The sequence below is a fragment of the Bubalus kerabau genome, chromosome 14 (assembly GCF_029407905.1).
Source record: "Bubalus kerabau isolate K-KA32 ecotype Philippines breed swamp buffalo chromosome 14, PCC_UOA_SB_1v2, whole genome shotgun sequence".
Lineage (NCBI taxonomy): Eukaryota > Metazoa > Chordata > Mammalia > Artiodactyla > Bovidae > Bubalus > Bubalus kerabau.
The window spans coordinates 57,171,842-57,197,484 of NC_073637.1; the positions used below are offsets into that span (position 1 = coordinate 57,171,842).

Sequence of the window (25,643 nt, forward strand, 5' to 3'; positions counted from 1 at the left end):
ACACAGTCCAAGAAATTCTCTAGGCCAGAATACTGGAGTGGGTAGCCTTTCCCTTCTCCAGGGGATCTTCCCAACCCAGGAATCGAACCCAGGTCTCCCATATTGCAGGCGAATTCTTTACTAGCTGAGCCACAAGGGAAGCCCATCAACAAAGACACCAGGTCAATAACTTAGACATCTATTTCTGTTTTGACATACTCTTTCTCATAATTTTAACTCCTAAAAATGTGAAACATATTTTCATTTCCCCAACTCTGTCCTCACTATGCACTGACTGTGCTCCTCAACGGGCCCTGAGTCTGTTCTCACGATGGTCTGACCCTGGTCCTCACATCAGCCTGTCTCTTGTCCTCACTAGGGCCTGAAACTCATCCCCTAGAGCCTGACACTAGTCCTTTCTTGGCCTGATTCTTTGCCTAGCAAATGCCTCACTCTAGGCCTCACTGCAGCCTGAAAGTTTTCCTCACTGAAGCCTGATTCTTTGGCTCACTGGGGCATGTCTCCTTTTCTCACTAAAGCCTGAATGATTCCTTACTGGGACCTGATTCTGTTCCTCACTATGGCCTGACTCTCGTCTGCCTTGTTGCAAGACTCTCATACTCATTATGGCTGACTCTCATGCTCACTAGGGTCTGATCCTAATCCTCACTTTGGCCTGACACTTACCCTCACCATAGCCTCACTCTGGTTCTCACTACAGACAAATGATGATAATTTGTTTTGCATTTCTAGGAATTAAAATTATGAGAAATAGTATGTCAAAACTTAGGTGTCTAAGTTATTGACCTGGTTTCTTTGAGGGGACACTGGTTAAAGTTTTCATGAAAGGGAGACTTGCTAAACTGAAATAGAGAATGACTCAGTGTATTTAATGGGAAAATTGAAAATACTTGCTATATTCTCTATATGAATTTGTATATAACTATTTTATATTTTTAAGGATGCAGCCTGGTTCAGTGAAAAAGCAGTGGATTTTTAAGTCAAGAGATCTTGATTCTAATCCTGGCTCTGCCAAAAGCAGTGGAAGTTTGGGAAAACATTTAAGTTCTATGAACTAAAATTTTTTCAGCTGTAAAAGGTTCTAATAAAATATAACCCAAATGATACAAAAGGGCATTCCAATTTAGAGAAACTAAGTAATGTTAAATCATTATACCAGTGCCTTTTCTCTTGTTTCAGAAGGAAAATGTAATGTCAATTCTTTAATATTTATACAAAAATGGTATTTTTTAATTTTAATTTTTTAATTTTTCTGGCCACATCACATGCAGAGTCCTAACCACTGAACTGCCAGAGAACTCCCAAGGGAACCATTCTTGAAATTGACTCTGATGTCCAGTTTCTTTGCTTGTCATATTGAGCAGATTACTTTAATCATTACTTTTTTAAACTAACAATGAAATTACTAGTTATATTCTACATAGTCTTTACATAACTTAATTGAGTAGATTTTCAAAGACTATGTTTAAACTTGCCTGAGATGTCCAAAAGACCACTGATGGAGTTATAACTCATGATCCCTGCATGGGATTTCCGAGGCGCCATGTTATGTGCTGAAGAAAAGGTAGGCCAGCAAATCCCACTTCTCCCACCTTTTATAAAAAGAAGAAAGTCAATGAAATTTGCACATGCACTCTTATGAACCCCAAAATCAAAAGTTCTAAAATCTTTACCTGATGGAGGTCTAGAACTTCGATGGGCAGCAGAAAGTTCAATATTGGGATCATCATTAGTTAAGACATCAGAGCAATTAAATTCAGGGCTACTTCCAACAATTAGGGAGTTCTATTTAAAAAAGTTCAAAAGGTAAGCTTTAATAACAACATGACAACGAATAGTACTGAATTCCACTGTAGCAAAGCACAACCTATATAACTTTGAGAAACGGATCATTCAGTAAACCAAGATGCAAAAGATGTGATTTCTACCCTGAGTGGATGACACTTAAAGCAGGAGTGGGGAGACAGGCATATAAATAATTATATATAATGGCATGTTGTGTTTCTATGATAGGAATTTGTGCACTAAACAGTAGCAAGAGAAAGAGGACAAAGTGTCAAAACTACCTAAGCTGGTTCAGGAGACTTCACAGTGTGAGTGAAAATTAAACTAACTGTGGCAAGATTAGCAGGTGATAAGGAAGAAGAGATGAGGGAAGGAGCGGGCAGAGGGAAGGATGGAGAGATTCCTGGCAGAAGACAATGGGCACAAAAGCAGGAGGTATGACTAGAAGGGCGAAGTCGAGAAAATCATTTGCATTCAGTATTTTACCCTTCTCAGAGTTGTTCTTTCTGCTTTGTGTGGCTGCATTCAATTCTTACCTTAATTTGCACCGTTTTACTGGAAATCTTGTGAGATAGAGCAGACGGCATGTAAATCATTGAAAAAATGGCCATTCCATTGTCAATCAGGGTCACGTTGTAGATATGCACACTCTCCGTGGTCTGTAATAGAATTTGTAGGTTACACAGTACAGAATACAATCATTAAAGAAAATAATTACTTTTGGGGGATCCATTTACCTGAAAATAAATTCCGTAATCCCAGCATGACCAAATGGTAAATCCCTGTATAAGCGAACATCCAGGAAGGCCATCTTGGTTCATATAGATACCAAATAAACCTCCATGGGCTTCATTGTCAAACCACTTTTCCAGAGAATTAGACTGACCTTTGAAGGAAATAGAGAAGCAAAGAATTAACATTATGAATCAAATGACAGTTATAAGCAGTATTGGTTAAAGTTGAAATTCTTTTCAAAAATTAAATGTATAATTCTGATGCAAGTTTTAACAAGATAATCAAATATTTGCATGGCTCTGCCATTTATGGTTTATTTAACATTTTTCTCATCTAATTTGTCTCTTCACTGTTACTCAGAATAATTGTATATTCATTTGCAAAACTTTGACTTAGAGTTAGTACCCTTAACTTATTATATCTGATTAAAGATGAGTTTCCTTAGAAAGATTATGAAGTTTGGATTCAAACAAGGCTAAACTGAAAAATACAATGGTAGCACTTGTTGCCTGGTTTCTTCTGATCATCCCTTTGTCAAGTTCAGAGTCACTTCCTTAAAAAGCTTTCTCTGACAACCTGATTCAAAGTAGCACTTCAGGGGGACTTTCCTAGTGGTCCAGTGGCTAAGACTCCATGCTCCAAATGTAGAGGGAGGAGGTTGAAGCCCCAGTTGGGGAACTAGATTCTGCACACTGCAACTGAAAGATCCCACGTGCTGCAACTAAGACCTGGTGCAGTCAAATAAATAAACAAATGTTTTTAAAAAAACACAAAAAACAAAACGAGGTAGCACTTCAAGTCACTTAACATGGCATTACATTTTTTTTACTTTGATGTTTAATTACCACTTATTTGTGAATTATTCATCTCCTCTCTTCTATTAGCAATAAGCTTCATGAGAGAAGGAACTGTCTCTAGCCCCTTCACTGCCAGATTCCTAAAGCCTAGAAGGTAATGAAGAGGTAGGTGTTCATCAAGTATTTCTTGAATTAATGCATGCATGATCTTGGGAAAGATGCTTAAAATTTTATAACTTCAGTTTCCTCATATATAAAAAAATTTAATGCCTAATTCAGGGTTGTTTCAAAATGAAATGAAATAAATAAAGTGCTTCAATAAATGGAAGCTATACCCATTATTAATATACAGGATAATTAAAGTGGATTTTCATGAAAGTTTTACTTATGGACAAACCAGAGGAGTAACCTTAAACACCCCCTCCTGCTGCTGCTGCTGCTGCTAAGTCGCTTCAGTCGTGTCCGACTCTGTGCGACCCCAGAGACGGCAGCCCACCAGGCTCCCCCATCCCTGGGATTCTCCAGGCAAGAACACTGGAGTGGGTTGCCATTTCCTTCTCCAATGCATGAAAGTGAAAAGTGAAAGTGAGTTGCTCAGTCGGGTCCGACTCCTAGCGACCCCATGGACTGCAGCCTACCAGGCTCCTTCATCCATGGGATTTTCCAGGCAAGAGTACTGGAGTGGGGTGCCATTGCCTTCTCCGACAACCCCTCCTAACCATGCATAAATTTAAGGATTCCTTACAAAGAGGAGCACTGTCTCCTAAATTGTACATTGTACCAGCTCTTTTGTCCAATTTCCCCAAGATCTCACTGCCTCCATCTTCTACTGCTTTTCCCTTCTTTCTTTGAGACTGACATTTCGCCTATGGTCAGTTTGCCTGATTCCTGTTTTGTTTTCTCCCTAAGAAGCTGTTTTCATGTCTACACCTTGCTTCTGCACAGCGTAGCCCCATGGACAAGCATGGCTTCACCTCTGGACCTACTTGTGTCAGAGTTCCTTTCCCAGCTTCCCAGCCCCTCACTTGTCTCGGACATGAATTGCGTAAATTGATGTTGCATCCCAGGAATTAAATCTTCAATTCCTTTGTGATGTCTCACTTTTCAATTGCTTTAAATCTAAAACCTCCTTATAAACACTCCCAATTATTTGGGAAGATCAACATAGTAAAAATGTATTACATGGCATTATACATATTAGTAAATACTCATATTCACAGGTCATATTTTGATTTAAACAAACCCACAACAACACTTCAAAGAAAGTTTACAAAATTGCATATTTTAAAATTTTAAGTCAAAGGAAAGCCACTTTTACACTGTTGTGAACTACAATATTTAAAAGGAGCATATATCAAGGAATCAGTTAAACCTGTGCCAAAGTTGTTTTATTCCTTCAAAATGTATTTTGCACAAAAATAAAATTAGCTAAAGTCCAATATTTTTTGAATTTATAGAAAAAATGTTTACTCAAAAAAATTTCAAAAATAACTACAGAGATGTAAAAAAAATCAACTGTAGAAGGGCTATACATTTTTCAGAGAAAATTCCATTTCCTTTAGCTAAGTTTCTCAAGAGGTAAGGCCTGCAGTTCTCTTATTCTATTTTTTTGATTCAATAATTAATTTACCTGGTTTAGTAGTCAAGAGGTTATAAAAATTTATACAGTAGTAAGTGACCAGGCACCCTGTTCCTACTTACCTTCAATACTTTTTGCTTTAACATTTTCAATGTTTTTTTATGTAAATGCATATACTGTGTGTGTGTGTGTGTGTGTGTGTGAGTTGCTCAGTCATATCCAACTCTTGGTGACCCCATGGACTGTAGCTTGCCAGGCTCATCTGTCCATGGAATTCTCCAGGCAAGAATACTGGAGTGGGTTGCCATGCCCTTCTCCAGGGGATCTTCCCAACCCAGGGACTAAACCCAAGTCTCCCACATTGTAGGCAGAGTCTCAACCATCTGAGGCACCTGAGAAGCTCTCATAGACCACTCATAGTCTTTTCTTGCTTTTCTTCCACAAAACATACTCTACACAAAACAGTTTTACAGACACTGTTCTAAAACCTCCACTTATCATTTTAGAATATCCTGGTGATTTCTCCATGCTAATACATAGGTATGCATCTTTTTCCTTCTTTTTTAGAGGGGCCTAATGTTCCAACGTTTGGCTTTCTATAACTAGCCCACAATAACTGGACACAGGGTAGCTTTCAGTTTTCTGCCGGTATAGACAACGCTGTGATGAATAACCTTGTTCACAAATCTTTTTCTCACTGTTGTAGAGGCAACTGTTAGATTACAGGAAGTAGAAATGTTGAGTCAAAGGTAAATGCCTCTATAATTCTGGTAGCTCTTGCCAGATTCCCCTTTGGAAGGGTTATATCACTGTGTGAAGAGTGATGTGGGTGAAGGAGGAGAGGAAAATCGGTTTTAATTTTTTCTTTAAACCCAATATTATATAGAAAAAATTTTGTTTATTGAGTTCTTTCAGTGCCCAGGAAGAGGTGATATTACATAGTCAACTGACAAACAATAATTATTTATTTCTAACAAATTTGGACAAGATATTTACTAATTTTAATGACCCAAAGACTTACCTGAGCAAGGTTCACCATCGATGCGGTATCCAGCCCTTCCAAATCCAGCCACTACATTATTTTGTAAGACTGTATTGGTCCCTCTATTTATCTAGCACAATGATAAAGAAAATGCTTTAGGTCAGGCTTTTACACAATTACACAATGAGAGCAGGTATGCAACATACACCGGTAAACTAATTATCACAATGCTTTCTGAAATAAAAATTTAATTCATTATTCACCCACATTCAAATTTATAATACAAATGAAGTGCTGAAATTACCTTAGGTTCTTGGTGTAAACCCAGCACTAGATACTATACCTTAGTCTTCATTAGAAAAGTACATTAAAGTACATTTCAGTCCCAAAATCCACTGGATGTGGTTCAATATTAACAAGCCATACACCAAATTTCAGTATTATAGTAAGATTACAAAAATTTTGTCACTCTTTTTGGTTATATTCTGTCACCAATTTGATTAGTTAAGAAAAAGGCAACTGAGGCAATTATAGTGGGTCATTAAATTCAGTAGAGGCCTTCATTAAAGAAAATCTGCTATAATAAAAACAGGGTTAGAACAAGTATTAAGTAATTACGAAACAATTTTATTTTACAAGCCAAATCAGAGTGGTAGAAATGAAAGGTACAAGCATAGAAGGTTTATTTCTTGCCTAATAGTACCAGCAAAACAGACAAAATCTAACTGAAAGCATATTAAACACCCTTATCTTTAAAGAGGATAAAATAGTCAAATACAACTCATAAAAGTAAAATAAAGTGTCTTTCAAAAGATATAACTAACTTTAATTGACATTTGGTTACATTCTAACATCTGTAAACAGATGAAAAGAGAACATTATTATCTCATAAGTGTATACTAAGGTCCAACTTTTGGATTTTGCTTTAAGGTGATTATTAATGGTTGCACAAAAACAAAATTCAATCCCTATCCCATATTTCAAAGTGAGCTATTTTTAATTCCTTTTCCTTCCTATGGTTTAAGTAAGCAAAATAAAAACAAAAGGAAGCTGTCTTTCCTCCAAATCCTCCTTCTGTACTTTCTATTTTCTTGTTCACAATCTCACTCTACATCTAAACAAATAGCTAAAGTAATTGAAGAAACTTCACGGGAAATAGGGTTCAATTAGTAATATCTGATAAGAGTAAATAACCTTGCATAGAGAAGAATTTTAGATGAAAAATGAATTTTAGACCTTCTATATAAGTCTATCATTCCAATTTTTCATTTAAGGAAGGAAACTAAATTCAGAGTTAAACAGTAATATGTGTAAGGCATTCAGTCAATTGGCAGCAGAGAAATCCTATAGTGGAGCTTGAAAGCAGTAATTAATATTGGAGAAGCAGGGAAATAAGGGAAAACTACTTAAACCAAAGGATGCCAACACAGATAAATCCAATGGCGACTGGAGCTCACCTTTTTTAAAAATTGGAGTATAATTGCTTTACCATATTGTGTTGGTTTCTGCTGTACAACAAAGTGAATCAGCTATATGTATACAAATATCCCCCTACTTGGAACGCCCACCCACCCCACTCCCCCGTCTCACCCTTCTAGATCATCAGGGAGCACTGGGCAGATTTCCCTGTACTATACCACAGGTTCCCACTATCTATCCCTTTTACACATGGTAGCTTACAGTCTTCAAATTTGTTCATACTACCTCAATTGCGGCATGCCAGAGAGTGGAACTCAGATCTTTTCTGTTCTGATAGGTTCCTGGCCAAACTGAAAGTGTAACCAAGTTTCCCCGGACTCTGTTGGCATTCCCCCATATTCTTATGCCTAGAAAAAAATAAAGTCCCCCCAATACGTATAAATTTGTAATGAGTACTATGGAGAATGTTGTTCATTTCTTCAATGAAATCAGTTTTCTAGTTTGAGCCTGACAAACGAACCTCTTCAATTTTAGAGCAAATCCTCTAAACTCTTTGATACTCTACCTCTTTAACAGATTTCCTGAAATAGAATCTTCTGTGGTGTTTGTTAAATATGTGGGTTCACAGGTTCTGCCCTAGATTTTAACAAACACACACTCATACTGTATACACCTTCATTGAGTTTATATTATGCTTTAGACTGATATTCAAGAAAGGTTAATTCCCTACAATCAAACTTACTTTTTATAAAATAATAGCATTTATTTGTGAATAATCTTTCTGATTGATATGTTAAAAGTCATAGTAATTTAAAATACTGGTGATTAGATAACTCACATAAGAGCCCCGTCTGGTAAATAATTCTAGAGCTGTACTGTCCATAGCTACATATGACTACTTATATGTAAAGTAAGTATAATTAAATTAAGTATAATTAGACTTAAAAATACAGCTTATCAGTCACATTAGCCACATTTCAAGTGTTCAATGGCCACATGCAGTTTAGTAATTCCCATGTGAGCACAAACTTAGGCCATTTCCATTTTTGCAGAAAGACCAATTGGACACCATGGCTCCAAAGCTTGCATTCAAGGCTATCTGAGAAAGACAGATTATTGGACCAAAATATTATCATATTACCTTCCCCCACTGTAAAGTGAATGATATTATCATCTATGTCCAATCCATCTGTCCCAAATACACCAATTGCAGGGGAAAAGCCGTTGTGAAAAGCACAGCCTCGAACATAAGATGAGCCACGTTCTTGAATCTATAAAACATTGAGATTTAGTAAACATTTAAAAAATAAAACTAAAGTATATTTAAAGAAAAAAAAATTGAAGTAGGTGATTTTCAGTAAACAAATCTTGATAAATAAAATACTCAGTTTACGTTCCATGAAAGGATATGATTTCCCAGGAGATCTTTTAATCCTAGGAAATTGCTATATTATTCAATTTATGATTAAATAAAGCAAAAAAAAATTGTTTACCTTAAAAGTGAATTAAAAATTCTCCAGTGGTTTTCAATGCATTTATATTTTATCACTACTTATAAAATGCAATCCACGGGGTCGCTACGAGTTGGATACGACTGAGCGACTTCACTTTCACTTTTCACTTTCATGTATTGGAGAAGGAAATGGCAACCCACTCCAGTATTCTTGCCTGGAGAATCCCAGGGACAGGGGAGCCTGGTGGGCTGCCGTCTATGGGGTCACACAGAGTCGGACACGACTGAAGTGACTTAGCATAGCATAGCATAAAATGCAAAGAAATTAAAAATTATTTTTTCAGAATAGTTTATTATATGATGACCAGGGATTTTTTTTTTTAACCACGAAAGGTGATACTCTAGGCAAGGGATTTAAATTCAAATATCTGTAGGAAAACAGTCAATGAGTAGTTTAGCGGTTTCAACTTCAAACCCACATGATTTTTTTTAATTTTATTTATTTATTTTTATTGACATATAGTTGATTTACCATGTTGTGTTAGTTTCAAGTGTAAGCAAAGTGATTCAGTTACACATATATATCTATTCTTTTTCATAGTTTTTCCCATTATAGGTTATTACAAGAATATTGACCATAGTTTCCCTTGCTATACTGCAGGTCCCTGTTGTTTATCTATTTTACATACAGTAGTGTGTATATCGGAGAAGGCAATGGCAACCCACTTCAGTACTCTTGCCTGGAAAATCCCATAGACGGAGGAGCCTGGTAGGCTGCAGTCCATGGGGTCGCTAAGAGTCGGGCACGACTGAACAACTTCACTTTCAATTTTCACTTTCATGCATTGGAGGAGGAAATGGCAACCCACTCCAGTGTTCTTGCCTGGAGAATCCCAGGGATGGGGGAGCCTGGTGGGCTGCCGTCTATGGGGTCGCACAGAGTCAGACATGACTGAAGTGACTTAGCAGCAGCAGCAGCAGTGTGTATATGGAGAATGCAATGGCAACCCTCTCCAGTATTCTTGCCTGGAGAATCTCAGGGACAGAGGAGCCTGGTGGGCTGCTGTCTATGGGGTCACACAGAGTCAGACACGACTGAAGCGACTTAGCAGCAGCAGCAGCAGCAGTGTGTATATGTTAATCCCAGACTCCCAATTTATCTCCTCCCCAATAATATATGTATATATTTTATTTAAACAGTTTTATTTTATATTGGAGCGTAGTTGGTTACAATGTTGTGTGAGTTTCAGATGTACAGCAAAGTGATTCAGTTATACATATATGTATCAATTCTTTTTCAAATTCCATATAAGAAATATACTCTTTCTCATTTTTCTTAAGTCACCAGCCCTCTAGGCATATTTATCTTCCCAGATATTTATCTGGGAAGATAAATATGCCCTTTTGACAGAGGCATGGATATTCAGACATGCTTTTCATTTGAGAAATTTAAGCAGTACTCACTTTGTTTAATAGTAACTATTTGGACATATTTTTGGTCATTGTAAAGCAAAGCAGAGATATGAAATACTATCATAGATCTTCAATTTTTCTACCTCCTGTGCTCCATTTCCTTTTTTTTCTTACTGGCCTTAAATAAATGAATGACACGGTTGGAGTCAAATGGTTCCAACGTGACATGCATGACACAACCAGAAGGACATGGTTAGACTCCTGCTGTGAGTCTAAAAATGTTAATGGGAAATACAGCTACGCAATTTTTATTATATTAAATTTAGTTTTAGAAATTCTAAGGTATGGCTATTAAGTAAAGCTAAATGAAAATAAAATTAAAATATTTAATTTTGAGTATATGCAAAAATTTAAACTAAAGTACAAACCTGTCCGAGGTTAAGAAATGTTACAGCATATCTTGGGTCTGTGCTATCTCTGAAGGCTTCTTGACCACTGTGATAAAATTCCACATTACTTATTCTTGCATTTCCTGGTGGGGAAAAGAGTTACACATTTTTTTCTTTGAAACTGAATAAAAATTTTTCAAAAACTATGAAAGTTCTAGTAATTTTCCAAATTACAAATTTGCTTTCAACTTTTTCAAGGAAATTACATTCATTTTTTGTTCTTTTAATCCAAATAAGGTAATGTTTCTAAAGATGTTTTTTCACTGCCCTTCCAAAAACCTCTTTAGATATTTATTTCTGAATAGCATCCATTCTCCATGAAATTTTAATATCACAGATGTACCACACATTGGGGTCACAAAGAGTTGGACACGACCTAGCAACTGAACAACAACTACATATCTGTCACTGTATAGCAGCCCTTTGGAGGACCATAGACTGTTTAAGCTTTTTTTGCACCCAAGAGTCAGTTTACACCTGTCAGTGTTATACTGTCCCTGTTAAGAATGCATGGCATGAGATACAATTTATAATTTACCTGACATTTCAATTTTGATGCTCCAAAGAGCTTTTTAAAGACATTATCTTTACATAATTTTTTCCAGAATATGTACTGCCAAGTATCTGCAGATCGAGTTTGTCATAAGTGCCACTGAAGTGACAAAAAGCAATTTCATAGATTATTAGGAACAGCCATAACAATCTGTGAGAGATGACTCTATGTCAAGTTCTGTACTAAGTGCTTAACAGGCTATGTTTAATTCTCGTACAACATCTATGAGTCAGGAACTCTGATTACTCCAGTTTTTTATACAGGTTAACTGGGGCACAATGATTCATGTCTGAAAAAAAAAAAAAAACCCAGTAGAGAATATTCCTTGTTTCAAAACCTGATGTCTAATGAAATGTATTAGAGAAGAGTTATTTTACACTAGAAGGAAAATTGAATTCTGTCTGGAAATCCATGAGCTGGTGTTTGTATAAATGGTGAAGAACTTAAGAAGTTCATAATGATACTCATAAGAAAACAAAACTAAAACTCCTTGTCACCTTCAGAGGATGATTGGGAACCAATTCATTATTTTGAAAACCAAAAAATAAAAGGAAAGAATTCAACATTTTTTATATCTAAATTATCCTTCAAGGTGGTCAAACAGTTGTCTGGGGAAGCTCCTCTTTATAGAAATATTCAAGATTATAAAAGAGGAGGGAATGGTAGTATTACCTTTTTAAACCTCAGTGATTTAATAGATCCAGGCAATGATTATTAATAACAGCTAACTTCACAAAAGGAAGAACAATTGTATATTATGTGCCTATTAATGGAAAAACAACCACCAGTTGTGAGGAATTCTTGCCTAAAAATTGAGTCTGGGTCTGATCATTTTACTAGTTCTAAATTTTCTACTTATTCATAGAGAATACAAAGGAGGCAGGAACATGTTAAATTCTAGGGGTGCATCCTAATTGGGGCTATTGCAGACACTATATGACAGATGACCTAGCTTCTTTTATTAGTAAATTACAAGGGAAGAAAAATGAATCAGAGATTTAAGATTCATAACCAGTTGCAATATGGATCTATTTAGAGTCCAACTTGAACAAAAAAGTCAAAGAGAAAGAAGGAAATTAAGAAAGGAAGGAAGATAAAGAAAGAAGAGGAAAATGGGAAAGGGGAGGAGGAAACAAGAGGGAGTGGGAGGGAGGGAAAAAAGGAGGAAGGAGAAGAAGGACTGAACTGGAGAATTCTGAACAGTCATTTGATGTTTAGAAATTATAGCTAACATTTTAAAATCTGATTCTTACAGATGTTTTTAAAGATGTCTTTTAGATTTACACACTGAAATATCTCTAAATGAATATGTGGTTGCTCCATTCATAAGAGCCAAGATACAGAAACAACCCAACTGTCCATCGATGGATGAAAGGATAAAGTTGTGAGATACCCTCCCCTCTATCTATCTAAAATATTCCACTGTATATGTACATATATCACATCATTCAGCCATGAGTAACAAAGAATGAAGTTCTGTCATTTGGGACAACATGGATGGACCTGGAGGGAATTTCGCTAAGTGAGATAAATCAGACAGAGAAAGATAAATGCTGCATGATCTCATTTATATGCGGAATCTTAAAAAACTTCTGCATATAAATGAAATGGATTCAGGTTCAATCCCTGGGTCAGGAAGATCCCTTGGAGAAGGAAATGGCAATCTGCTCCAGTATTCTTGCATGGAGAATTCCACGGACAGAGAAGCCTGGCAGGCTACAGTCCTTGGCATAGTGAAGAGTTGGACACAGCTGAGTGACTAACATACACAAGAAAGCTGAATTCATAAAAACAGAAAATAGAAAGGTGGTTATCAGGATCTGTGGGGTGGGAGAAATAGGGAGCTATTTAAGGGTATAAACTTGCAACTAGTAGATAAATAAGTCCTGGAGATCCAATGTACAGCATAGGGAAACAGCAAAAATACCATATTATAAACTTCAAAGTTGCTAAGAGACTAGGTCTCAATTGTGCTCACCACAACCAAAGAAATAATACTTATACGACATGACAGAGATGTTACCACTACTGTGGTAATCAAATGGCAATATATAAAAGTATCAAATCAACATACTGTACACCTGAAACTTACCCAATATTATGTGTCCATTATATCTTAAAAAATATATGCCTGCTGCTTCAAAATAATCTGGGGCTTGAAGAAAGTGGGTGAGCACATAGGTAAAACAAGATTGGCCAAAGCTGATACTTGTGATAATTGGTGATGATAAGCATTATACATTTCTCTATTTTTAATATATGTTAGAAATTTTCCTTCACACAAGAATAACAGATTGGTTGTGCTTGTTATGAATTGATTTGTCTTTTGAGTGTGATGCTGGGCGGGCTTCCCAGGTGGCACTAGTGGGAAAGAACCTGCCTGCCAATCCAGGAGATATAAGAGATGCAGGTTCGATCCCTGGCCTGGGAAAATCCCCTGGAGGAGGGCATGGCAACCCACTCCAGGATTTCTGCCTGGAGAATTACATGGACAGAGGAACCTAGTGGGCTACCAGTCCATAGGATCGCAGAGTTGGACATGACTGAAGCAACTTAGCACCAGGCATGTGACAGTGGGTAAGCTGTTACCTAAGGTCATTGTTAATTTGATAATTAGTTTGCCTATGAAGATAAAATTAGAAGAATAATGTTAGGAATTTGGTTCTGGAGGGCGGTACCTGGACTATATAATACATAACAAGGCTCTGTTTTTCAATGTTAAAAAACAATACTTCAGGCCCAAAACAGAGTCCCTTTTGCTAAGCCCTGCATCACCAAACAGACTTAATTACATTTTCAGCTCTCCTGAAATGGAATCTTAAACCAGCCCATCAGGAATTGCCTGATCGGCATTGATTAGGTAATCTGCTTGATAAACCTCTGCTCCCCCTACATTAGCCTTGCAATTTCCAATCCTCTTTTTGCCTAGTATAACTACCTTGTTGCTGCTTCCTTCTGCCTATAAGTCTTCTGTTTTGCACAGCTCTTTGATGCTCCTTTGCATTTGTTAGATTGGCTGCTACCCCATTCATGTATCCTTGAATAAAGCTAATGAGATCTTTAAAATTTACTCAGTTGTATATATATATTTTTTTAACACAAGTGATCCTATAAAGGAGTGAGGATTATTTACGAATTAAACATGGAAGAGACCATGCTATATTTCATTTAGAAAAATAAACTGAATCTGTACTAACCTTTAAAAGTCACCATATTTTCAGTGAAGGAACTGACTAGGACGCGTGCACCAAAAGATTCCTTCAACCAACCTGGATAATCCTCACCAAGTATTTTGATGTTCCTACTCAGTATCCCAACATCGGCGGCTAATGTGTAGCTCTGACTAGTTCCAGGAACATGGTATCTTTCAGCTGCAGCAAAAGGACAGTTAGATTATTACCAACACAGAAATATCTGTCTTTATTAGTTTCTTTGCAGCTTACAGGCCACATAACTTTCTAATATGCCAAAAGTCAGAACAAATACATGAATTGATTCAAGTTACATGCTTAAACGTACACAGATGACAGCTAGAAATTATACCTTTTTATTTATAAAAAATAATCAAAAGTAGTTCTTCAATTTATACCAAAGCAATTATTATAATTGCTTAGAAAGTTACTGCTTCATAGGTATTTTGCGATCACTTCAAATTATACATAAAGATACACTTGTAAGGCAAGTTGGGGAGCTTACTGTAATTTTAACAGATGAGGAAATGAGATAGAGAAGTAAAAGAACTTGTCTATGGCCACGTGGAGAATCAGTAACACATAGATATTACCTCTCCTGATGCTTAAACCTTGGTTTGCTCTGCTTTTCCTGTGATATGTTTTGTATCAAACACAATTCTTTATAAATATGTAGTATATCCTATTTATCAAACACAGTCTGTACATTTACATTTTCATGATTTAAAAACATAACCTAAATTACATTCTACATTTCAAGAGATCTCATTCAAAACTTTAAAACAAGCAGGTACATTTCAAACAGAGAGAAGTATCTGGCATTTTAAATGAAAGAATCTATACTATCAAACTTCAAAAACTACCTTATGATTAAAATATTCTTCAAAGAAACCCTTTACTTTTGATTTAAAGAAAAATATGTGATATAGAATGATAAATACGTGCTTCTATCAAAATACTACTTTAAAAAGTTTCTTTTATCATGCAGATCAGATATCCACCAGTGTATCATGCCGCCTTAGCTGGGGTTCTCAGGAACATCAGAAGTACCTGAATGGCTTTTCTAACATTTCACTCCTGTCTGCTTCCACCTCCTGTGATTCAGATGAAGGTAGCATGTGAAATGAGGCATCCCTGGTGGCTAAGACAGTAAAGAATCTGCCTACTATGCAGGATACCTGGGTTTGATCCCTGGGTTGTGAAGATTCCCTGGAGGAAGGCATGGCAACCCACTCCAGTATTCTCGCCTGGAGAATCCCCATGGACAGAGGAGCCTGACAGGCTACAGTCCATGGGGTCGCAGATTTGGACACGATTGAGCGACTAAGCACAGCACAGCATGTGAAATGGGAAAAGGCTGGGGTGCAGGGAAGGCCCTGATTCTACAAGCTGAAAGATCACCTTCAATTGATTCTGATTAATTCCTTCTCTCCTTGAGAATCAGAGTTTGCCATTTTGCAGTAGCTTGTCTAAATGCAGTTACCACTGAGGAATGTGTCAGTGCCCAATCAGGGCAAAGATGTTCTTGGATCAAGGTTTCTCAAATTTCAGTGTGCATAAGTATGTCTAGAAGCGTGCTTAAAACAGTGCCAGCCTTATCCCATGGAATATAATGGTTACTGCTGAATATTTGCTGAATAAACGAATACATATAGCAGGAACTCTTGGCAGCCAACACATGAAGAGTAGCACCCTCTGGGTACCACTGCCAATCTCACTGAAATGCACCTATAAAATAATTGTGAGATATTTCATCAAATAATTGCAATTACAGAAGGGAGGACTGCTGCTGCTGCTGCTAAGTCACTTCAGTCGTGTCCGACTCTGTGTGACCCCATGGACTGTAGCCCACCAGGCTCCTCTGTCCATGGAAAGGCAAGACTAATATGTGACTTTTTCAAGACATTTTAATGATATAGCTACCAGTCCATTCTAAAGGAGATCAGCCCTGGGTGTTCTTTGGAAGGAATGATGCTAAAGCTGAAACTCTAGTGCTTTGGCCACCTCATGCGAAGAGTTGACTCATTGGAAAAGACTCTGATGCTGGGAAGGATTGGGGGAAGGAGGAGAAGGGGATGACCGAGGATAAGATGGCTGGATGGCATCATTGACTCGATGGACATGAGTTTGAGTGAACTCCAGTAGTTAGTGATGGACAGGGAGGCCTGGTGTGCTGCATTTCATGGGGTTGCAAAGTCGGACACGATTGAGCGACTGAACTGAACTGAACTGATTTGGTTAAAGAACAGCCACTTACCAAAGTGGGTGTAGGAAAGGGCATCATTGAGAATGAGAATTTTGTGATCATGCAGGATTTTAACGATGCTTCTAGTTTCCGTCTGGTGGAAATCATAGCTTGTGGTTGTTATCACAATCTCTTCACCCTCCTTAGAAAAATTCCAAATTCAAGACAATTTTTAAAAATAGGTTTATATCTCTTAATAACTATTAAATAATTCTAATTTAACTTACATTGGTTACAACCATAGTATTATAGAGAAAATAAACCATATCTTTAGGTTTCTAAAATACATATGCTTTAGTTTGATACTAAGAATTCTATATCCTGAATTATGTCAATATTTCCTCAAGTTGAATTCAGTCAATATACATTTTTAAAATTAGATAGATCAAAGCAAATATATTCGTATATATATTAAAAATTGGTCAGAATAATATTCTTAAGACTTAAAAAAATTCTCCCCAGATTTTTTTACACAATTAACTATCACTGGATATTCCTGAAAGGTGAGAAAGGCAGAGAAAAGCGACAGTACAGGGTCAAGTCTTAGAATCTCTATCATATATGACAAGCTCCTCTTTGTCATCCAAGCCTCTGCTCAACTATACTTGCAGAGGAAGAAAAAGATGTTTTGCCTCTACCCTACCAAGTTCTTAGCTAGGACCCCTGTAACAAAAGACCGAATAACATGAGAAAAGCGTATGTTTTATTCAGTGTAAGTTTTAAATGACAGAAGACCTGAAGAAATTGTTAAAGCTGAGCACTTAAAAAATTATTTATTTGTGAAATTTACTGATGCGCTGACTCTTTGCAGCTGCACGCAGGCCTTCCCTAGTTGTGGCGAGCGAGGCTACTCTCTAGCTGCAGTGCACGGGCTTCCCTTGCATGGCTTCTCTTGCTGCAGAGACCAGGCTCTAGGGCACGTGGGCTTCAGGAGTTGCGGCACTTGGGCTCAGTTGTTGCAACCTGGGTTTTCTAGAATGCAGGTTCAGTAGTTGGGGTGCACGGGTTTAGTTGCCCCACAGCATGTGGAATCTTCCCATACCAGGGATTGAACCCATGTTCCCTGTATTGGCAGGCAGATTCTTAACTACTGGGCCACAAACGAGCATTTTTATGGAACAGTGGGGAGTACAGGGAAAATGTGATAGGGTATGAGCTAAGTGTAGAAAACTGGGATAAACAGCAACACTTGTCCATTCTGATTCCTCTCTATGTCTCTTTGTCTTTAGAGCTGAGGATGGTCCTTTCTTCTGGGTATAGGAAACTTTCACATGAAGGTTTTATGACCTGCTTCAGGGGAAAGTCAGAAAGTCCTCCTGCACATGCAGAAATTTTTCAGCTTAAAATAGTCAATATTTTTGGATAGCATGTCCTGAATACTGTCACACCTTTGACAGAGGCCGTCTTTGGCAACTCAATTTAATGTCATCTGCCACCCTCTACCATGGCAGTCTCTATTTCCTTCATTACGAAGATTATGATCTAAAATTAACATGTATTTATTTATTCATTTAGTGTCTGCCTCTCTCACCTCAATGCAATTTCCTCTCTATTTTGACCAATTTCTTCACAAATGAATCTTCTGTGCCTAGAAAATGTTTGAAACTCAGCTAAATATTAACTGCTTAAGTAATATGCATAAAATATTAACTGGATAAGTAATAATAAATGATCATTGATAATGGGGATATTTAAATCATTTAATCAGCTTTAAAAAGTAATAACACCTCAACTATCACAATTATCACATGCAAACCTATGAATGTAGTAGAGATTGGAATTGCCACTATTCATACTCTATCAAAATCTCTTACTTAGCCTAGGCCTTTTTTGAATATCACTAGGCATCAAGATCTGGTTTCTTTCCAAACACTTAATGTGTAAAATCACAAATTAGAAGCAAATCTCAGATAAGTGAGATAACACAAAAGTGCATTTTAAAAAATTCCTTTTTCTGTTTCCCAAGAATTTGTAAACACATTTTTTTTACCCTCAAACCTTTGTATTTCCCTTTTGTAACTTATACATAACGTTCTTTATATATTCTGAAGAACCTCTGACACCACAATTTTTAAATGCCTACTGTCAAAGTCAGATTTTTGAGCGCAAGCTAATTGTAAAACACACATTTCTTGCCTGGGTAATCATGTGAGAAAATTAATGTCCATGAAAATAAAGAAGAAACCTTTTTAAGTTGACCCACTGCATGTTTTTACTTCCCCCGCAGAGTAATTCCCCTACCTGCCAATCCACAGCATCCATCAGAGAAAGGACTTTGGAACCTGCCTCTGCAGTTTCTGAGAGTTTAGTTTTATATATCGAATGTGGAATTCCATGAAGGTCCAGTTCACCAAACACCCCTGAAGGAGAAAAACCCACTCCTATTTATTCACCATACAGAACTGAGTTAGGTGCTAGTATAAAATGAAACAATAGATATATTTCAGTAAGTGATTGAACATTTTAGAATTAATGCAAAGGATTAGGGTTATCTGCTCAGGGCTATAGAAGAAAGCTTTGGCTCTCTGACCCATTGCTAGGAATCTGGTCCCTAGAATTTAAATCCAGTACACAAGGATACATGAATGAGGATGCTTAATACAGCAATATTTGGAAATACTTGAAAAACTAGAATTAATCTAAATGTACATCGATAGCAGAATGAAGGAGTAAATTAGAATATATTATAATACTGTAGTGTAATATGCCATAAAAAGGAAGAGCTTTATATGTAAGTATAGATCTGGAAAGATATTCATATGTTAACAAGAAAACGCACAGTAATATATTTAGCTTGACCATGTTTTTGTATAAGGCTTCAAGTCATTTTATGTAATATGAATATAGACAAAGATAAAAAGCATGAAAAGAACATGTAGAAACTGCTAATGTTAGTTTCCTCATGCAGAAAGGAGAACTGGTAAGATGTATGTCTTTTCTTGATATTGTTCTGTGTTGTCAGAACTGGTATTTTTGAAATAAAAAAATAAACACATAAAAAAAATTTTTTTAGGGTTGCATTTGTCTGCCTCAGGAAAATTTTTTTTTCTTTTTCCTTTTCTTTATCCCACACTGTGTGGGATTTTAGCTCCCTGACTAGGGATCAAACCTACACTCCTTGCCCAAAAAGCAAAGTCTTAACCAACTGAACTCCCAAAGAAGTCCCAGGAAACTTTTAAGATTTGAATTTGTCTATCCTGGAAGAGCTAACTCAATTTTAAGCCATTTAAAAAATCCCCTTACTTACTATCACTGTTTTAGAAATTGTACATTACAGCTAGTGAAGCACATTTATTGAACTGGCCAAAAAGTTGGTTTTCGGTTTTTTGATAAGATAGTATGGGGGAGAAAAAGTCTGAACGAACGAGCTTTTTGGCCAACACAGCATGTATCTTTTAAGTAAAGATGCAGTGGTGATTTGAGAGGATAGCATTGAACCATGTATATTATCATATGTGAAATAGATCATCAGTCCAGGTTCAATGCATGAGACAGGGTGCTCAGGGCTGGTGCACTGGGATGACCCTGAGGGATGGGATGGGGAGGGAGGTGGGAGAGGGGTTCAGGATGGGGAACACATGTACACCCATGGCTGATTTGTGTCAATGTATGGCAAAAACTGCTACAATATTTTAAAGTAATTAGCCTCCTATTAAAAAAAAAAGATGCAGTGGTATTAATAAAAGCGGTTATTTACTGGGACCAAATTAAACCCTCTCAGGTCCATTGCTTTCTAGGCTCAAATGGGAATCTGTACAACCACACAAATGCAACTGGAAAATTAAAACACATCAATAGTTACAACTGGATAACTGACACCAGAGTCAACTGATCCACAGATTACTAATACTGTGTAGGAATAATGTGCAGGAAAGTTACCTTAAAGGGGAAAAGTCCTAAAGTATGAAAAATAGTATTGTTTCTACAAAAGAAAAATTATTAAGAAAACCAGATTAGAGAAATAATCTACATATGGAGTGATCAATGTTAGTTTTGTAATAAATTACATTTTGGTTTAGAATTTAATGTGGCATGATTTAATTTTTTTAAATGTCGGCAACTTTTATAACCCATTACTACAAATCAGTGTTTGTAAAAACTTCTAATACTGTAAATTTATGAACTGAGGGCAAGTCTATTAGTGCTCCATGTTTTAAAGCAGATTCTCAAAACTAACATGATTCTTTCCGTATCTGGGAACACATACCTAAGACCTTGGATCCTTGATTTGGTCCTTCTGGAAGAGCCCACTCTGGAGTAGAATGATTCCCTCTCAGAACAATCTGTAATTCTCCTTTGAAAGGATTGTCTTCCCAGCCACCGATTAATCTACCTCCCTGAAGTGAAGCAGAAAGTTGTTAATACTTAGAAACTGAGCAGGAAAAACTTTCCCATAAAAAAGGAATTAGGAAGGCTTGCAGCCTTCTCTAATGAAAATAAATGAACTGTTGTTTTACAGAAAAACAGTATTGTAACTAGAAGTGATCTTAATTTAACTCCTCCACTTTGGGATAGGCAGTTTAAATTGTTTTTTCCAAGGTCAAATTCAACCTCTACTTGTCAGAACTGGACCTAAAACTGAGACCTCCTGACGCCTAAACTAATGCTGTTTGAACAGATCACACTGTATCTTAAAATAACAGCATATATAAAGTATATTCTTTTCATTTTTGTTCAGTTGCTATGACTCTTTTGTGACCCCATAGGCTGAGTCCCACTAGGCTTCTCTGTCCATGGAATTCTGCAGGCAGGAAGACTGGAACAGGTTGCCAGTTCCTTTCTCCAGGGGATTTTCCTGACTCAGGGATCCAACTCGTGTCTCCTGCATTGTAGGTGGATTCTTTACTGCGGAGTCACTGGGGAAGCCAAGCTATGCTATTCATGAGCCATCACTGTTAATAAAAATTACTATTACTAAATGGTTTCTGATTCTATGCCAGGTTTAACATGCAAGGCTTTACATATTTTATATCATTTAACCTTTACACTAAACCCATGAATTGGAATTATTATCCTCATTTCATAGATTATAAAACTGATGTGGAAAGAAGTCAAATAACTTAACTTGTTACCCAACAATTTAACAATGAGGTAAGGATTCAATTGTAGGGGTAACTTCCCTCTAAGCTCTGCATCTAACCAAAATATCGCATATCTTTAAAGCTTTAAAGGCCTAGTTTTATGAAAGAAGGCTCCCATTTATTTTTTAGTGGTGCTTAATAGCTTTTGGTTAAGCTATTCTTTTAAATGAACACCAATAAAACACTGACAGAACAATTAAATTGATTAAACTACTACATATTCAAGACCATCTGAGGTTTATGAGAGAATGAGGTGATTATTTCAAACTGAAATATTTTTATTAGCCTGCTCCTGGTTTTCATAATCCCTTCTACATCCATTCATCTTAAGAAATACTGTTCACTTTCTTTTTTTTTAAAAAAGGCTTAAAATCTTTTTTTTCCCCCAGAACTCTAGGGAATTCTCTGTTAGATGCAGCAAACTGTGAGTTTAGTTTTACCTAACAATGATATAAATTATTTTAAAGGACTGAAAATGAGGAGACCTCATACTACAAAGTAGCATGATAATTACCACATAAGGAATGTGTTAAAATGTAAAGGAGAGCAGAAATATAAGTTCAATGTATTGAACTTAGGCTTGCATTTCATGGGGCAGGGCCAGTTGTGTTTCAATTCACATCAATTGAATATGCTTTCTTATAAGCTGTTCAATAAATCTCCAACATTTTAGCACTTGGCTAGTAAGGGTGAAAGTTAACAAGACCCTCAGTCTTACCTGCAGTGATATGTAGGTAGCATTCAGAACAACTTTTCTGTAAGAAGACTCTGCAGCTCCTACATTATGTTTATCTTGCAATTCTAGAACCCCCCAAATAACAAGCCTTTCCATTGGTGGAATATCTGTGTCTGCCACAATCCATGTTCCTATAAAACAAGACTTTAATGTAAGGAATATAACGTAATCCATAGACTATAGCCTATAGATAAAACATTGACAGCCTTATCAGTGAGTCCTAATTTTGAAGTTAGTGAGTCTTTTTTTCATATAATATAACATCCAGGATACAGAATGGAACCCACCCCTTCACATTTTCTTTCTCCAGGGTGTGCTGCGTAACAGTATCTACCCTAACTGCTAAGTACTGTAGCATCTATCCTAAAGGTGATAAACACAAGCATTTTATTTATTTACATTTATGCATTTACCTTCAGGAATAACAACATTTGCCCCTGGGTAAGGTATGGTATAATTATTTTCTTGAGATGATTGCCAAAAAGAATTATTCGACCATAAGCTGAAAAGAGAAAAGAAATATTTCCATTTAGTATTATCTCTGTTTATTTAATAAGCATCTCCTTAGGGTGTAGCACTATACTAGATGTTTTGGGGATAACAGAATGCAAATTAGATAGTTTGTAATTTCACGGAAAGCTAATGTATGCAATTAGTAAAAGACTCAACACACATAACTACATAGAGATTTTTCTCCATTGAAGAAAACTATCTGAATCACTTTTTCTCCTACTAAAGCCTTATTGTGATACCCTAATTTTGTCTATCACATGAATAATTTGATTTCTTTAGAAGATTTCTTTTCTAAAACTTTTTAATTTTATATTGAAGCACAGTTGATTAGCAATGTTGTGATAGTTTCAGGTGTACAGCAAAGTGATTCAGTTATACATAAACATGTGCCTATTCTTTTTCAAATTCTTTACCCATTTAGGTTGTTACATCATATGGAGCAGAGTTCTCTGCGCTGTACAGTACGTCCTTGTTAGTTACCTGCTTTAAATACAGCAGTGTGTGTGCAGATGGAAAAGAAATGCATTCTTTGTCCATTTAAAGATTCTTAGATATGGTGCTATTTCAAGGGGAAAACGGCATGAGGGCATATAGTTGGTTAGATTCTGTGAAGGAGGCCTGGAAGAATGGTCTCTGAATTGGAAATGATGGGTCAATGAGAGTAAGCCCTTGGGCTGGGGGCACAGATAATAGTCTATAACCAGAGTGAAAAGTGTTACGTTAAATTAAAATAAATATGGAAAGTGTGCAGCTTTCCAGAGGGCACCAGTGGTAAAGAATCCTCCTGCCAGTGCAGGAGATACAAGAGATACAGGTTCAATCCCTGGATTGGGAAGATCCCCTGGAGAAGGAAATGGCAACTCACTTCACTATTCTTGACTGGAAAATTCCATGGACACAGGAACTTGGTGGGCTACGGTCCATGGGGTTGCAAAGAGTCAGACACGACTGACCATGCATGCCTGGCACAGCATATGGAAAGTGTGTTGGAGGAGACACCGTCTCTACTTACCGTCACTATGCCTGCTAGAAACTATCTCAGTACAAACTGTTACAAACAATATTATTACACAGTTGAGGGTATTTTCCTGTTTAAAAATGATCACAGAGGTTGCTATGCTGCCTGAGTAAGAAATTTAAAAATTTTTCTTATACTAATGCAGGAAGTCTGAAGAATACCAATATAGTTTGTTTGGTTAAAAGTATATTTTTATGACACATTTTAATTACTCAGGTGTATTACTAAAAAAATCTGTTGCTCAGAAATCCTGTTATAAAAATTTTGTCTTCATGGGTTTAAAACAGAAGCTAGCGGGTCATTTAGGATTATTTATACTCACAATAATAAATTTTTTAATGAAGCAATCTCAATGAAGGTTGTTTAAAGGTTATATCTATCTAACTGAATAACTTGATCAGCATTGTGCAGATTCAATTCTTGAATTCTCAAGCTTTTCTCAAGCCTTTCAGTCTTATGCCCAGCAGCACTATACTAGATGCTATATATTCTTCTAATTGCCCACTGTTATGATCAATAAAGCCTAATACCTCTTGGACTAAGCACTTGTGTGTTGTGTAGGTAGAACTGCATATTCTATTCCTGAGGTACAATTTTGGATCAAGAGTCTATTTGTTCTCACTGCTGCTGCTGCTGGTTAGTTGCTTTAGTCGTGTCCAACTCTTTGTGACTCTATGGAATGCAGCCCACCAGGCTCCTCTGTCCATGGGGTTCTCCAGGCAAGAATACTGGAGGGGGTTGCCTTGCCCTTCTCCAGGGAATCTTCCCGACCCAGGGATCGAACCTGGGTCTCCTGCATTGCAGGAAGTTTCTTTATCGCTGAGCCACCAGGGAAGCCCACTCTCACTGATAGCTATCTGCAAAATACAAACTAATAAGTCCAACTGCAACTATTTCTAGTGAGCAGAACTCATACTGTGGGAGGAAAAAACCTATCCTATGGTATATACGTGAAGTATATGTTAGGGGGGTAGAGGCCACATCTCTCAACCTAATCTCAGTGCTCAGCACAGTGCCTGGAACATGTCAGGTACTCAGTAAACTTTTTTTTATGGTTGAATTTATAAACAAATTCAATTATTATTCTTTTGTGCAACAGTTATCACAGTATCTGTATATTTTGAAATTATAATTCACTTAATAAATATTGATTTGTACTTGATGTGCAGTATTGGGCTCTTACATGCCTACTGATTATTAATTTTTATCATTACCAACATTATTTTTATGGTTATTATTTGCCTGTAGGTGACACAATATACAACAAATCAGGATCATGCCTTTAAAAGTCTTAAAGACTAGTACTGCCACGTACTGCTGCTGTTAAGTCGCTTCAGTCGTGTCCGACTCTGTGAGATCCCATAGACGGCAGCCCACCAGGTTCCCCCGTCCCTGGGATTCTCCAGGCAAGAACACTAGAGTGGGTTGCCATTTCCTTCTCCAATGCAGGAAAGTGAACAGTGAAAGTGAAGTCGCTCAGTCGTGTCCGACTCTTAGCGACCTTATGGACTACAGCCCACCAGGTTCCTCCATCCATGGGATTTTCCCACCATATATGGTAATTACTATAATATGAGGTAGAAAGTGATGTTTCATATGAGAAATATAGGTAAAGGGCTTTACAAGTTTCAAAGATAGAAAAATTATTTTTAACTAGGAGAGTTAACATATATTTAGGAAATCAAATATCTGAA

At 36.8% G+C, this 25,643-nt stretch overlaps 1 protein-coding gene and 1 long non-coding RNA gene across 2 annotated transcripts in view; one reads left to right on the plus strand and one right to left on the minus strand.

Annotated features, from left to right (window-relative positions):
* LOC129626948 (uncharacterized) overlaps positions 1–25,643 on the plus strand; it is an 84,854-nt gene that overhangs the window by 48,450 nt on the left and 10,761 nt on the right. The window lies entirely within an intron of this gene.
* PKHD1L1 (PKHD1 like 1) overlaps positions 1–25,643 on the minus strand; it is a 178,619-nt gene that overhangs the window by 33,968 nt on the left and 119,008 nt on the right. The window contains exons 54-67 of the mRNA XM_055546412.1: positions 22,832–22,920; positions 22,401–22,549; positions 20,809–20,938; positions 18,843–18,961; positions 16,614–16,743; positions 14,363–14,536; positions 10,592–10,695; positions 8,439–8,568; positions 7,583–7,704; positions 5,918–6,008; positions 2,523–2,671; positions 2,322–2,444; positions 1,674–1,785; positions 1,476–1,592 (exon numbers count right to left, since the gene is read on the minus strand). Coding sequence (XP_055402387.1) covers positions 1,476–1,592; positions 1,674–1,785; positions 2,322–2,444; positions 2,523–2,671; positions 5,918–6,008; positions 7,583–7,704; positions 8,439–8,568; positions 10,592–10,695; positions 14,363–14,536; positions 16,614–16,743; positions 18,843–18,961; positions 20,809–20,938; positions 22,401–22,549; positions 22,832–22,920 — 1,739 coding nt within the window. The remainder of the gene's footprint in view (positions 1–1,475; positions 1,593–1,673; positions 1,786–2,321; positions 2,445–2,522; positions 2,672–5,917; positions 6,009–7,582; positions 7,705–8,438; positions 8,569–10,591; positions 10,696–14,362; positions 14,537–16,613; positions 16,744–18,842; positions 18,962–20,808; positions 20,939–22,400; positions 22,550–22,831; positions 22,921–25,643) is intronic.